Here is a 14,902-nt window from a genome sequence, read left to right on the forward strand (position 1 = left end):
ATCAGTCATTTGGTCTCTTCTTCATATATTTCTCATCTTGAAATTTCTTTTTTCCTCTAGTCACAGAACATATGTAAACAACTAAAATTATTTTTGGAGTACAGAAGCATAACGTAGTTTATTTCCATTTCTAACAAGAGATAATCTTCTTGCAGATTTTTTTTTTTCAACTATTAGGTTTTGGGCAAACATCTGTCTTTAAACAGACTATATTTATTAGGTATTTTGCTTTATGCTGCTGAAAAACTGTCAAGATCCCAAAGCATGGCCAAATAGAATTAATAAAACCAAAAATATTAAAATGTTATTTAAAAATTAAGTTACATTCAGACTACTAACAGACACTGATGACTTTTCAAAAATACTTATTATCCAGTGACAATGTAGTAGCATGCACATATCCAATCTACCTCCAAAATCAAAATCTCAAAGACTATTTTACCAGAGCACTCAAGAACATAGCAGACAAGCTAAATTGCTTCACTGAACCTCAAAATGCTGAAGTAGATCCTTAATGCTTTGTCAGCTCCAAGCCTACCTCCATGAAAGGGTATCACACTTGCAGCATTTACATCTTGGGTTTTTCTTTTTTCCTGTGAAACTAGTAGAACCCATTCTCCTGTAAAACTGTTCGACTTGGAGACATCATTCCCTTTTGAGTGGCTTTTATGAAAAATGCATGCTGAAGTAAAAAATAAATCCTGGCAAACACCTGCTCATGTTAATACTTAACACGTCCACCACAATCAGTATCTTCCACCCATGATGACTTTTGTGACAAACTGACTTTTTTCCCTGGGAGCCTAAGGAAAAGTTCCTGATTTGCCACTTACATATGACTGGTCAGGTGGAACTTTCCACTAACATTTCATTTCATGTTCTATATTTTACACACTGGCCAGTACAATTAAAAGCTTTCACTTGTAGCTTCCCCATACAAAAGATGTCCCATTTACTGAAGTGTTGAGATTTTAGTTTTTTCCAGAAAGCGAAAGTTCCTAACATGCCTAGGGGACCAAGCATCAATAAGATACTCCCTCTGAAGGAGCACTGCCAGCCACAAAAGTAATGACAAGCAATTTCCCTTATTATTATTTGCCTGCTATAACCATTTACTTGGGCACTCCAGGTACTTGTTCATACCTCCTCAAAGGGCAGGAGCAGGTATGTACATCTCAATGAGTTCTTATGGAAATCATCAGTAGTCTCAATTTTAATAATTTTATCTCTCATTTTTAACACATAAAAATTCAGTCAGCAGTCTGCTTGCTTGCTCCCATGCTACAAGCTTCTGGCAGCACATCTCAGTTTAATGACAGGCTTGGTTCTGTTCCAGCAGATTATTAAATAAAAAGTATTCCGATGAAAAAATCAGCTGTGTTTAAATAGCTACATGGTCTAACCAGACAATTTGAGGGTTTTGGCTGTTTTTTGCTCTTACAGACCCTTATCAGGCCAACATACACATACACACACGACTATTCAAAGGAAAGTTTAACAATGTGTCTATGCTTAGGTTTCATGATCTGCCAAGCACGTTATAGTAGGTGCACTATGGATGTTATAGGCTTCCATAGCCAGGCTTGTTCAAGAGACCAGGTAGCTCAGCTTAACACTAGTCACCTAAGGTGTGCATTGATTATTTCCTTTAAATGTGACTACTTAGAACTTTAACAAGGATGCCTATATACTTGAATACTTGTCAACAATTCGCTGTAGAAGCAGCAAGGTGGCTGAGAAACTGCCAATTATCCTTCTTCCATGTGCTAAATTATTGCTACATATTTTTTGAGATCTTAACAACAGTGCTGGAGAAAGGACATCAAATGATGCTTAGAAATGTGATACACATTTTCATTTCACACTCCATCAGTTTTTACAACTAGAGCTCCATGAAATGTATGAGAATACTTGGCTAACAGCCATATCTACTGAGGTGTAAAATAAGGATCAGATCTCCTTTTAAAAGAGTTTCATTTTCTTTATACAACTAAATCAGATGTTGACCTTTTTCTGAAATATATTGTAAATATTCCATACCTCTACCCATCAAATAATTTTGAATCTCCAAATCCAGTTTTGACTTGTTTTAACAGACAAGTAATCACCACATATTTTTTTAAAACAGCTTTGTAGAGCAAAATAAACTGATTCAGCCTTCCACTAAACCAGAAGAGAAATACATTGAATTATATAATCACTGTTGTTAAATCTTTTCAATTCTAGTAGGTTCTTTCCTCATCTTGCACCCTGGTACAAGAAACAAGTGTATTATTTCTTTTGTAGTCAGTAAAGCTATGGGCATCGGCAAAAGCGTCTTTTAAATTCAGATTTCAATCTGTCAGGAAAGATTAAAGCTTCATGCATATATAAAAAGGGAACTATAAAATGATAACAGATAGCATGGAATCATTATGCTTGAACAGCTGCTGTTTTACCGGTGAGGTAAAGCAGAAAATGTCTTTTACTCACCTCTGTTAAACCAGAAACTTCTCCTTTTGCTAACGGCCTGGTGATGGATGCAGTGTAGACTCTGGCATCTGACACTGGCTGCCCCTTCATAAAATGCTTCCCAGCTTCATAAATATTCACTTCTACCATTTTGCCCATTAACAGAGGATCCTTTGGCACAAGAACCTTTCAAATACAGATGAAGCCATGGTTACTAAACATCACAAAGAACATCAATGTCTTCAGCTTCCACTCAGAAAACAGAATTTTGAGAAACATAGCAGAGCAAATCCTAAAGCTGCAAAATTTTAGTGACTGGCATACATTATAGCTCCTGACACACTTGACCAGTAACATCTTCGGCTTTCATTCTTCAAGAGCTTTTCAGTGTTAGCTCAGCTCTTTTCAACTCCAACTGATTATGTGAGTTGTGTTTTTTGACTGATGAGGAAGTTTGGCCTGAGCTGCAACATTTGAATCCAGACCCAAACAATTCTCAGGGGCACTTGTACTACACAATTCTAATAGGCTGCCATAGAGCTTTCTGAAAGCTTTATCATTTTTTGAAAACGATACCTTTTTTAAAAACAAATATTTCTGAGTCTCTAAATGCTTCAGGACAGAAATTCTGCCCTTGCTTCCATTTGCACAAGCCCTTAACTTTGAGAGCATAGATCCTCTGCAGCTGAGATGTGTGACTGAATAAATGCCTGTAGAAATGGATGAGTGTGTTTCCTGGGTCACCAACTAACACCACTCTGCCCTGAACCTGCACAACCATGATATCAACAGTCTCACAAAAAAAGACAACACAACATAACAGATGTACCTAGGTCACTCATGTTACAAAATTAAGAGCTCAACATAGAAGATAAATGTTTTGTTGCTGGAAGAACAAATAGCATAAAAATAGAGAAGAAGTTGAAAAAGAAAAGCAGAGTCATTTCCCAATTAAATGATGAAAAATGGAATCACAGGGACTTATTTAAACACATTTACTTGAAGCTCATCCACAGGCACAAAGGTAAGCTTTTCAAAGGTGATGAGCACAAACATATATCTTGGTTTTTGGATGCTGAAATTCAAACACCTTAAAATGGCTCGATTTTTAGACGACATGTGCAGAGAATTTTCAGAGGAAAACTGTGCCAACCCCATTTGGAGAGCACTTTGTTGCCAAACAGCACCTCTGCATTTTTATCCATCACGAGTGTAGGTTGTCCCACTTGGAGGAAATCATTGCCAGTAATTTCCTTTTTTTCCCTGAAGGCTCAAGGTGTTCATGACTGTAGGAGTTTCCACATCCTGGAATTCTACTGAAATTCCTAAGCATCTTTTAAAAAAACCAGGCATCTTTGCCTTTAAGAGATGGGCAAGCTGATACTAATTGGAACTAAGTGGCACACACCAAGCCAGGATCCTAATCCTGAGACAGCAGTAGGATGTGACTAGATCACAGTTCCTCCCACAAAACTCATCTCAGGCAAACTGAAATCAAAGGAAATTTAGGTAACTAACTATCACTGGGCCTGTGACCTCTGTAAATCTTGGTATCTCCGTATGTGAAATGGTGGTAACTAAACATAAATCCTCAGGGACAGATGTGGGTAAGTGCTACTATTTCAGAAAAAGAAAGAGGTTAAATGAAAATGTCTGGGAGGTACTGTAAACAACAAAGCAGCCAGGCTTGGTGTACACTCATACATTTTTCTGATGTAACTATTTGTCAGGAAAAGAAAAACCAAACCCATTTCTAAGAAACAAAGCTATACCAGCAGAGACTTTGATCTTGACTGTTGTTCTGGCAAAGTACCCTTTGGTCATCTAAGACCACTCTGTTCAATAAACTACCTTAAACCACATCACCAAAGCTTCCACAAATGTAAGCTGCAGTTCCACCAGCAAGTCTCTCAGTGTGGCTTTAATAGCAAACCCTTTTAACAAGGATGAGCTCAGTGAGGAGATAACAGGTCTGATAACTGTTTGAGTTAACAGAACATTACACCAGGACTCTGAGCTTCAGTTTCCAATGTAAAATATGATATTTAGTGACTCGAGTGGTTTTCAATTTACTATCATTAAATTTACTGCTATTGAAGTTAGTCACTAGCACCATGTCTTGTGCTTACCTATGTGAACAGTAGGATATTACCCTTGTCAAACATGCCACACACAAGATTTTAGGGAAAAGACACACATTTTCATAATGGAAAGCATCTCTTCTACAATAAAATCTAAAATGACTCCCTGTGTTACTACTTGTATTTCATGTATTCTGCACGAGCCCCAACCAGGAGCTGTACTAGGTGCTGTATAAACACCCCATAAAACAGCAACACTTCTTCTCTGCATGCAGTGTTTTTCCCTTTGAATAAAGTAACTTCCATACTACAATTACTGAGCACTAAAAAAACCCAAGGAATTTCTTTTTAATCTCTATATGGAAAACCATATTCTTCAAATCTGACTGATAAGCTACAAAAGCAAGGAACAGTGATACATGAGACTTAGACAGAGATTAGAGATGCAACAACAACAATAAAAAAAGAGATTAAAAAAAGAAGAAAGTAGGCAAAAAATAATTAGGGAACCAGATATCAAACAGAAATATATTTCAAGAGTAGTAATGTTAAAACTAAGCAAAAATAAACAGATAAATGCTGTAACATAACCTGGAACCAGAAGAAAGCACTATTGATGACTAAATAGTCTTTATCAAGAGTCTCTCCAGGTTCAGACAACTGAATAACTAAAGGTATCAAAAGCAAAGTGCAGACTGCTCAGTGCAAGAAAACAGAGAACAAGCCAAAGGTAAAACCAGAATGAAATCATCAAGATTCAGAAAAGCCAATTTTATTGGTTTTCAATGTCATCTGTTTTTGAGCAAAAATAATGATTTTGTGAAATAGATGCTGTACTTCCTTCCTAGCTCAAAGATAATGTTCCTGTGTGGAAAAAATTAATTTATTCGAAGGAAGTACAGCATACCAGGCTGAAATGTTAATCTAAAGAAGTTTCTGACCCTTCCTATTATTTGAAATAATTTTTGTTCTAAACTGCATTGCCTGAAAGGATTTTCTGAAAGATGCACGGAAATTACCAAGATTCAACTGTTCAGAAAACAGTGCTTTGGATACATAGATATTAAAATAACTGCAATACTTAAAAACTTCATAAGCCAGCATCAGAATGCAAAAATAAAACAGAAATTTGTTATTTTGTTTATTTAATTGTACCTGCTCGTAGAAAGGATTGTGAGCAACGTAGTAATTGGAATCAAACGATTCTTCTGTTACCAGAACTCTCTGCCTCTCATCAACCTGTAAAATGAAAAACAAGAGAGATGACTCAGAAAACAAAAATAATGAATTACACTCAGTAGAGAGCAGCAACTACAGGCAAACACTCTTGGCAGAAATAATCAAATTCTCTGTGGAAATTCTGTGTCAGCAAGAAAGCGGGGCAGAGAAAAACCTAATTTAAACTGTCTAAAACTGACAGGGTTAAAAGTCAGAACTGAGGGTTAGACCTGTGGTACTGCACTGGCTTAACGTAAAATTTGAGTTTAGAAATATAAACTGATTTTTACTTACTAACACAACACAACATCGTGAGATCACGATGATTTCCATGGTGGTGGAGTCAACCCAGCTTATTACAAAGACTACATAAAGTAGAGTTTTTAACCACTCACAGACGTGGTGATATTAAAGGCCAAATAAACACTGGGCTAAAAGGCATGGTGTTGCAATTACACCTCCCAGCTTCCAAATACACAGTTTGAAGGAAGCACCAGTCTTACACTTAGTTAATGGAAGACCTCAAGATAAATCAGCTCCATTTAGGTGCCAAGCAGGTATGAAACAAAGTCTGACTTTCCCCAAAGTTCGAAATTCCCCACACAACACCTTTTGATTTTATCCATCACTGAGTTGTATAATGAAGTTTATAGCCTAATTGCTGCAAACCTTGGAGTACATTTAGCTTACATTTTTAGCCTGATTTTAGTCTGAGCCTATCTCTCTCTCTCTTTTTTTTTTTTAATCTAAATGTTCCCTGAATTCTTTCCAAACTATTTGACAAACGCATTCTGAAGATTACAACTGTCTAGCAAGCTAAATTTACTCACTGCTTTTATTGCTATTTTGAGAATCAAAAAGGTTTCACTTTTTACTCCAAACTTTTAATATCTGTGAGCAAAGCTGCATTCAAGACCTTTCCACCTCCCTGAAAGACTCCCACCACATCCTTGTGGCAGCTGTTATGCAGAAGTTTTGAAGTCTCCATCATAAGGTCTGTGTGAATTAGCAAGAAGGTGTAGAGAGATAATAATGTTTTGAGACTTTAAGGTACAAGCAGTGAAAGACAGGATTAGGGTCTTCTCTAACAGTCAATGGTAGAAAAAAAAGAACATGAATAAAGTACAGTAATATCACATTTACATTACAGTAATGTACATATGCTTTTTTATATATATACACACACATATACAATATATATAATTCTCCACTTGCCAAAAAGAAAGATTTCATGGAGCAACTCTTCCTCCCTGCCCTTCCCTGTGCATGTACCTGGAGTATTCCCCAGGTACTCCCTGGAGAGAAGAGGAGACAGCAAGCACCCAGCTCATCTCCCCAAATGCAGCTACAGTTAATTCCCTGGGACCACAAGTGTGGGGTACACAGCAGAAGAGGCACAAGCCCCAAGTTACAGACCCAGTAGCAGAATCCTAATAGAAACTATCCATATTTTTGCATACTTTAAAGAGGTGTTTAAGAGTTGTTTATAACACGTTTAAAATTCCTGCTCATGTTTCCCCGGGAAGTCTGCAATTACAAATAACAACAGATATAACCTACTTAAATTTTAATAACCTAAATCCAGAGTAACCATTTACTATTCCCCTAAACAGTAAGGTGCTTTTTTTTCTTTCAAGAAAACAGTTATTCAATTCAAATCCCTAGAGAAGTTTTGTAAATATGCATCAAGAGAGCACCGGAGATAACTATTACAGTAATAAGATTACAGGGAACATTTTCCTTGATTGAAGAAGTTTTATTGTTTCTATAATATTTGAGACTATAGCTTTAAAATCACAACCCAGTATCTCCTGTAGCACTACAGTACCAAAGTCCCAGATGTCATGTGGTATTGTGAAAAAGAGGAGGAAGAAATGTTAGATAAGCAACATCACCCTTGGGGAACCATGCTGCCACTGAAAGGCACCAAGGCCAATCACGAAGTCATGTCCTCACACTGATCTGGTATTTACCAACACCACCACTTGGCAAAACTGGGTCAGAGCAATACTGCCTCTGTAACTCATTTCACAGTTGTCTTGTGCTTCCCTGCTTCTCTTTGGTCATAGTGTTCTGCCTTCACCATCTCTATGAATCCTGCCCGTGAGGTAGACGAAGCTATATGGGTTATCTTCATACTCTCAGATGACAGAATGGCAAGCATGATATCCCCACCCCCAAAAAAAAACCAACCCACCAAAAACCCAAACAATAATAATAATAAAAAAAAAATCAGAGGGAAGAACAACACCTGTATTTGATACAAGCAGTGGTTTCTTCAGAAACACATCGTCAGTTTTTATTGGTTTTACTTCTATGAGCTCAGTTCTCCACGTTTCAGTGGGCCAGACAGAGCTTCTGGGCTCAGAAGTTCTTGGGAGTGGAAGGAAACAGGAAGACTAAATTCCACACACACATACACACTGACTTGCTCAGGTTACAGGACCTGTAGCCTTGGCTAAGGCTGAACTCACAGAGAAAGATGATATTCAGCTACTTGCAAAGCCTTTTGCTGTAACAACAGAAAATTCCTTTTAACCAGTTGGGCCATTGGGTATTCATAATCTACAAGACTAATTGGCTCCAGGCATTTGTAAGACAGAAGATGACCATCTAGCCTGCATCCAAGTGTAATTAAGAAGAAAGGTGAGTACGCAGAATGCAGCTTTGGTACTGAAATTTGTTCAAGATGTGGAATATGTCATCATTTCTGCAATTATTCCCCTGGGATCTCTAAGTGCCTAAGTTTCACCTCTCTCAGAAAGAATTTAAATATGGAGAAACTAGACATGATATCTAATAACAGGCATAATTATAATAACCTTTGATGATTTTTTTCAGGCATGTACCAGCAGAAGTAATTCAGTATCTTATTTTTATTCCTATTCTTTCATCTGCTTCCATAGGTATGCAAGAGTTCCAGCTCTCAGGGAATTACAATTCTGACAAAGCATCTGGAACTGAGGAAACTCAGCTCTGGCATCTCAGTTTGGAATGATTCCTATAGAACCAGGAATTTTTTTTCCTTTATGGATGATAGCATGGAAATAATGATGAATGATAGCAAAAAAACTTGCCTGGCAACCTCCTCCATCCCAAGATGAACAGGTCACATAATTTACACAGGAGAATCTGCACTGAAAATAATGCAACAAGCGCTGCTGGTCCGATCACTTCCCACACTGCAACCATTGCCAGGTGGTTTGTAAACCTCAGAATTAGGAATCAAATCACTTATGGACTTTTATTTCATTTTCATTTATCCTACAGGACATTCTGCCATGATAATTCTATAACTCAGATTTTCCTTCACCCAATACCATAAAAAGAAGTTTTTCCACCTAGCTGGTGTTCTAAAATAAACGAGTGGTAAGAAAAACCAAGCATTTGGCTGCAGTCAAATTAGGTTTGTTTTTTAAACCTAAACTGAATCACATAAACTTCAAGACTGATTTTTAAATTTTACAGTAGTATGGGTGCAAAAACCGGGCCCTGTTTACATACTTTGATAGAATATTGATAAGTAACTTCAACACTGGCCTGCTGTAATTATACTTAGATAATGTATGCTCCTAATAATTTTTTTTTTTTTTAAATTAAGGAAAACAATAATTGTTCCAGTTTGATCTATTACTTATTACAGCCATAGCACATGGCACATGATTTTTCTCATCATTTTGTTTTTGTTCTTTTATCTTAATATTTCTAGTTTTGTTTTTAAAGGTCTCTTTTTAGCTAAATATATAATTATTAATATCCACTGTATTCCTATACTCCCCCCACAGAAGGTGGCACACTGCACATACAGCCATCTCCATCAGTTTAGTTGCCAAAGTGTCCTTTCAGGTTGAGTTCAACTCATGGTGGAATCGATGAGCATCTCTCCATTCATGCTGAGGGAGGCTGGCTTTGATTCTGACCCCAAACACTGCAGCTGACTTAGGACAAGGCTTGGAAGGCACACAAAAGGGTACTTTCATTTAACGACATCATAAAGCAGGCAATAAAAAAACATACTGTGTCATAAATTATGTGTCTAAGTTTTAGCTGATTATTCTAATGTACAGAGTATTTCTGATAAACATCCATATTTTGAATTTTACTAAGTGTAACAAAGCTTAAGCAAAAGTAATTTCAAAAGTGCTCATTCTGTAGCCATTTTGGGATATTCCTCTTCTGATCTTTCACTTGTGCTCTAATTATTTAAAGTAAATTTTAACAATTATGCAGATGATGAGTCCTTTCCTATAATGCAAGGAAGAACTCCTGAACCTACTTTTTATGAATCACATTAATCCTTCTGCAATTAGAAACTGCATGTATAAAAAATGATAATTAATCATTATCTAAGCCTTCTATTTATAAATTGTAGACGTGTTTTCCTCCTGACAGGCGAGTCTAGGTATGCCACAACTTCTCTGTAAAAAAAATAAAGTGTGTAGAAACTTATGACATGATCCCATTTGGATGATACCAGAACATATCTCTCTCCAAATTTTCTTTTGTACTGTTTTTTTCTGCTATTCAGCACTGCTCCTCCAACATTCAGTGTATACACATCTACCTTTCTGAAGGTAGCACTGAAGACAAAGAATGGAAATGTTTCAGAGTTTTTCTATAGAGTTGTTGTTTTTAAAAGTGGAGACTGGAAAGCAGTAACATTACAACAGTTCAGCTCCTGAGCATGGTAATTTTTATGCTGGCATAAAAATACTTTTCTAGCACACAGCACAGACAGCTGCCACTTTATTAGGGCTTATGCTATCACTGCTGTGATCACTGCACTACTCAATTCCAGATGGGTAGGTGCCTCCTTTTTATTACGTTATGTTTCGTGCTTAACTCTGTATAGAAATGCAGCAATACAGTTGTAATAATATTTAGAGTCCTGTATCATTTACATCGTACAAGCACCAACCAGATTAATCTTCACCTGGTGCATTTTACATCTCAGGAGAGAAACAGTGAACCTGACCACTCCAGTGGTGCACAGCAAGCTGCAGAATTCACTTGCAGGTATTCCTACTTCCCCCTCCCAGACTAGAGGATGCTGCCTCAGTCCTGCAATGCTGTTAACTAGCAAGGAAAGCAAAATTCTCAATCTCTTACACAGATCACAGAGGTATGCATGAACTAGAAATAAATCTGTTAAAAGCAGTGGATATTACTGGTCCCACTATCCGTATCACACTGTTTTGTATTTATGTCCACTGTGGCTAAATTTTACCATTTCACATTTGGTATGAGTCAGTGTTTTTCCCTTACATTGCTTAGGTTTTTTTGCAGCCTTGGAAACAGCTTTGGGTGGTCATCTTTGCATGTAGGAAAGTACTTAGCTCTTAATCAGAGAACTCAAGAATCTGAAGTGAAAAGCAGTCAGTGTTCAGCAAGGCATCTCATTTCACTGTCAGCCAACAGCTGACTTTGTCAAACCACCATTATTGAACGACCCATCTTTAAACCAAGCTGTAAGAACTTTATTTTAAAAGGATTACTTGAAATGTTTGATTTATAAAATAATACCTAAGCAAACAGCCTTTTCCCCCCCTGTTTTAAGAATACATGCTTCAAACATACTGCTCTTTCAGAACGACACAGGCAACAGATGCCCACAGGACAAGCTCTTTCAACCATTTTCCAGGCTGGCTTGAGGCTGTGCAAGCAGGAAGGAAGGATTAGGTATGAACTAAAGACAGCCAGCTCTAATAGTACACAATCAGCATAACAAAAAAGTGCCTCAGACCTTCAGCAGCAGGCAATGCAGCTCATTAAAAGCAAGCACATCTTCTCTGTGGTCCCCTCATGAATTTGTTGGCACAGCTATGGGGGAGGGAAAAGGTAGGGAGAGAAGGAGGCCAGAGATGGAAGTAGACTGCTTCTGCTTTCTTGGCCCATTGCTCACGCTTCAGGGTAAATAGATCCTTTCTATCACTGTGCACCTGCATCTGACTGCTTCATTTTGATTTGGTCTCCTGCTGTGAAAATGTAGCTTCTTCCAGCACATATAAACCCTGCCATGCAGCTCTGCTGAAAATTATATTCAGAGATGTGAGCGGTGACCTAAAAATGACAACTGGTCCTCAAAATATCTGATTCCTTTTAAATTCTGTAACTTTGCATTTTGCTTGTCTCTCCTTTTCACTGCCTAGAAAAAGGGGTAATAAAAGTAGCTAGTTGACAACTCTCTCATATTGCCTTTGTACATTTTATTAACTGTGTATAATATTATAAAAGGAAAATAAGTTTTCTGAAATAGGAGATATATATTGCTTCTTAGAGCAGCCTCTCTCATTTGGATCTTTCTGTTGTAAACTTGGGCTGAAAGCAGTAAAAGGGTGAGGTGGCAGAATGGGGGTTTATTCTGGATCCAGCACAACGTTGCTAAGGTGCTCTCTGGCTGTTTCCTTGTGCTTTCTGAAACTCCATTTCCACATGTGCAAAATCCAATTCTGCCTTACACAGCTCACACAGTAGTGTCCACAGAGCTGGGGGAGTTGCTATAGCAATATAAAATACTCTCTGCAGAAATGGTATGTGAGGCTATCAAGTAGCATGAGCACTCAAGCAAGTGCCTTAATGAAATAACTGGCAAAAGCCTCTCCCCTCTGTTTTCAGATGATCTAACAAACTCCATAAAGCTGTGGCAAATACATATAGAAAAAGTCTAAATGTAAAGATAATTTCAAAATAGGAATAAGAAGCATTTGAGTACATAAAGTATGTTTAAGGTCTTCCTTTCATACCCGTAACAGTTCACAAACAAAACACTACACCGACAGCCTGCTCCTAAGGAAAACTGACATTTTAAATGTAAGTATAGGAAATTATATTAATGCTGAACTTCTAGAATAGAAGATGGAGTTTAGAGGAATCTTTTCAAAATATTTGTAACTTCCAGCCAATTTGGTAACCACATGGATTCTGGTGGCATGAATAAACAATTACTTGGGTTCTTTAAATTTTATTTTGCTTTCTGTTAACAAGCAAAGCATGTGGTGAAGTGAGGCTACCAGGATCAAAACCATACAGGTCTTTGTTAGGAAAAGCCATCCTTTCAACTTCTTCACTGAAATTACTTTAAATTACTTAAGATTGGCTGTTTTTGTTAGAAGCAATTCCTTAAGATACACTGCAGATTTCCAAGTGATTTAAGCACAATATAAAGGGGCAGTTGCTAAGGCAACAATATGTAATTCCTGTTTCTGTGATCTCTTTTAACAGCTGCATGGGCCCGGACAAGTATCAGTTATATGGGAGTTTATAAATCACCTTGGTAAATACCCTATCAAACAACTTCTCCAGAAGTCACTTCAGGAACTTGCAATAAATCTGTGTTCTCAGACCAAAGTCTTGTCTATACTATGGAAAGAAAACTGCTCAGCAGGGTCTCTGTCAGAAGGGTGCTGATGTGGCACAGACCGATGTAATTGAGTGTTCAGCACAGATTCAGCATCACCAGCTGGTGGGGAGAATTGCCAGCAGTACTGAAAGGCCCTAACATAAGTGTAACACCAGTGAATCCCAGGTAGAATTGCACATCGCTTCCTCACAGGCAGGAGAAAGCAGGAGGAAGCTGGGCACAGGTGAAAGTACTGGATGCAAGAACACAAGTGACAAAGAGAAGAGAGAACTGGTAAAACTCAACAGTCAATATTGTCTCCTCTGACATGACACTGGAATGCCCACAGTAATACTGGGTGCTCTTAGAATACACTCACAGCCTGGTATTTTTTAATCAAAACCACCAAAAACATTGCTCAAAAAAGTTGGGCTTTTCTCCAAAATATCAATACAATTTTTCTGCTCGTGCTATGACAGAAGCCAATGTGCTCTGTTCATCTCATCTGAGAACAAAAGAAGAGCAGATGGGATAAACCAGAAAAAAACAAAGGTCCAAAATGACCTCGGACACAAACCCAAACCCAAGCCTTCCCTAAAATCCACCAAAAGCTGCATTAATACATTAACAGCACATAAAATATGCTACAGAACATTGTTGCAAGTTAATTAACTGAGAATACAAAATGGTGGCACTGAGAGTTAAAAAAAAAAAGGTATAAATATGTATCAGCTTTCTTTTCAAAGGAATAATAGAACTCCTTTTGCATACATGAATCACAGGCTAAAAAAAGCATCTGAACATCATCAGAAGCTGATAAAGTTAATGAGGATAGGATAATGATATTATTTTCTTTTATTTTGAAGGTAGCCAGTGTGTGATCAAAAATTACACACTTCAGGGGTTTTCTTCAATCTAAAGCAAGGTAAGACCCTGGAACTGCTGACACCTCTGGAGGCACAGCACTGAATGACAAATAACATCAAGGGCTTACAGAGGGACCAAAGTGAATGATTCATTAAAGAGTGGTAAATGTAGTGTGACTTCATGTTGTTTAGAATTTAATAGTCACTACTGTCAAACTAGTTGTGATGCACTTTACTGTTTTTTTTTAAACAGTATGCTAATTATTTGCATATAAAAAAGGTAACCAAGAGAAGCACCTCTTTGTTAGCATACCAGAATAATAATTCTGACCAATTCTTTATTATCCATTAAAGGAATTTAACAGTCATGAGTTAATGAAAATCGTGAGATAAATCACTTCTGTTCTAGAAGAAAAAGAAAAAAAATGACTGTGGACTAAGTTTTTCTTTCTAACATCTTTATAACCTACTTAATTCTCAAGGCTATCATGGAAATCTCAATTGTGTGCTGTTAGATATGCCTCCTTACACTACTTTTTGCATGACATCAGAAACAAATATGTCAAATTAAAGGTCTTACTACTTTGTAAGTTCTCTTCAACACCTATACCACTGTGTAGAACCTTCTGCTCTTAAAAAATTCCTTACTTAGCTCAGATGATAAGAAACACTTAAAAACTGAAAGACACTTGGGGTTTCTACAATCTTTCAAATAACAACATCCGATGCCGTAGTTGAATTTAACAAGACAAAAAGCAAACCAAGCTGTACAATTTAATTGCCAGTGAAGTTAATTATTGAGATACTCACACAGAGGGTTAAAAAGATCTGTCATGCAGTTGCTGAAGAATCTTATTTTTTTTCCTGTTATGTTAGCAAAGACTTTGGACCATAAGAAGTTTTGGGCCTGTCTAGCTTTTTTCATTTGTCACACTAGCTATCACATT

The 14,902-nt window shown here is 37.3% G+C and overlaps 1 protein-coding gene across 1 annotated transcript in view; it reads right to left on the reverse strand.

Annotated features, from left to right (window-relative positions):
- Positions 1-2,472: 2,472 nt before the first annotated feature.
- The window catches only part of CDKAL1 (CDK5 regulatory subunit associated protein 1-like 1), a gene marked incomplete at its 3' end in the record, with an annotated part of 265,833 nt that continues 253,403 nt past the window's right edge, over positions 2,473-14,902 (reverse strand). The window contains exons 10-11 of the mRNA XM_008944761.1: positions 5,688-5,771; positions 2,473-2,637 (exon numbers count right to left, since the gene is read on the reverse strand). Of these exons, the coding sequence (XP_008943009.1) occupies positions 2,473-2,637; positions 5,688-5,771 (249 nt within the window). The remainder of the gene's footprint in view (positions 2,638-5,687; positions 5,772-14,902) is intronic.

This window comes from Merops nubicus, unplaced genomic scaffold (assembly GCF_000691845.1).
Source record: "Merops nubicus isolate BGI_N331 unplaced genomic scaffold, ASM69184v1 scaffold4387, whole genome shotgun sequence".
Lineage (NCBI taxonomy): Eukaryota > Metazoa > Chordata > Aves > Coraciiformes > Meropidae > Merops > Merops nubicus.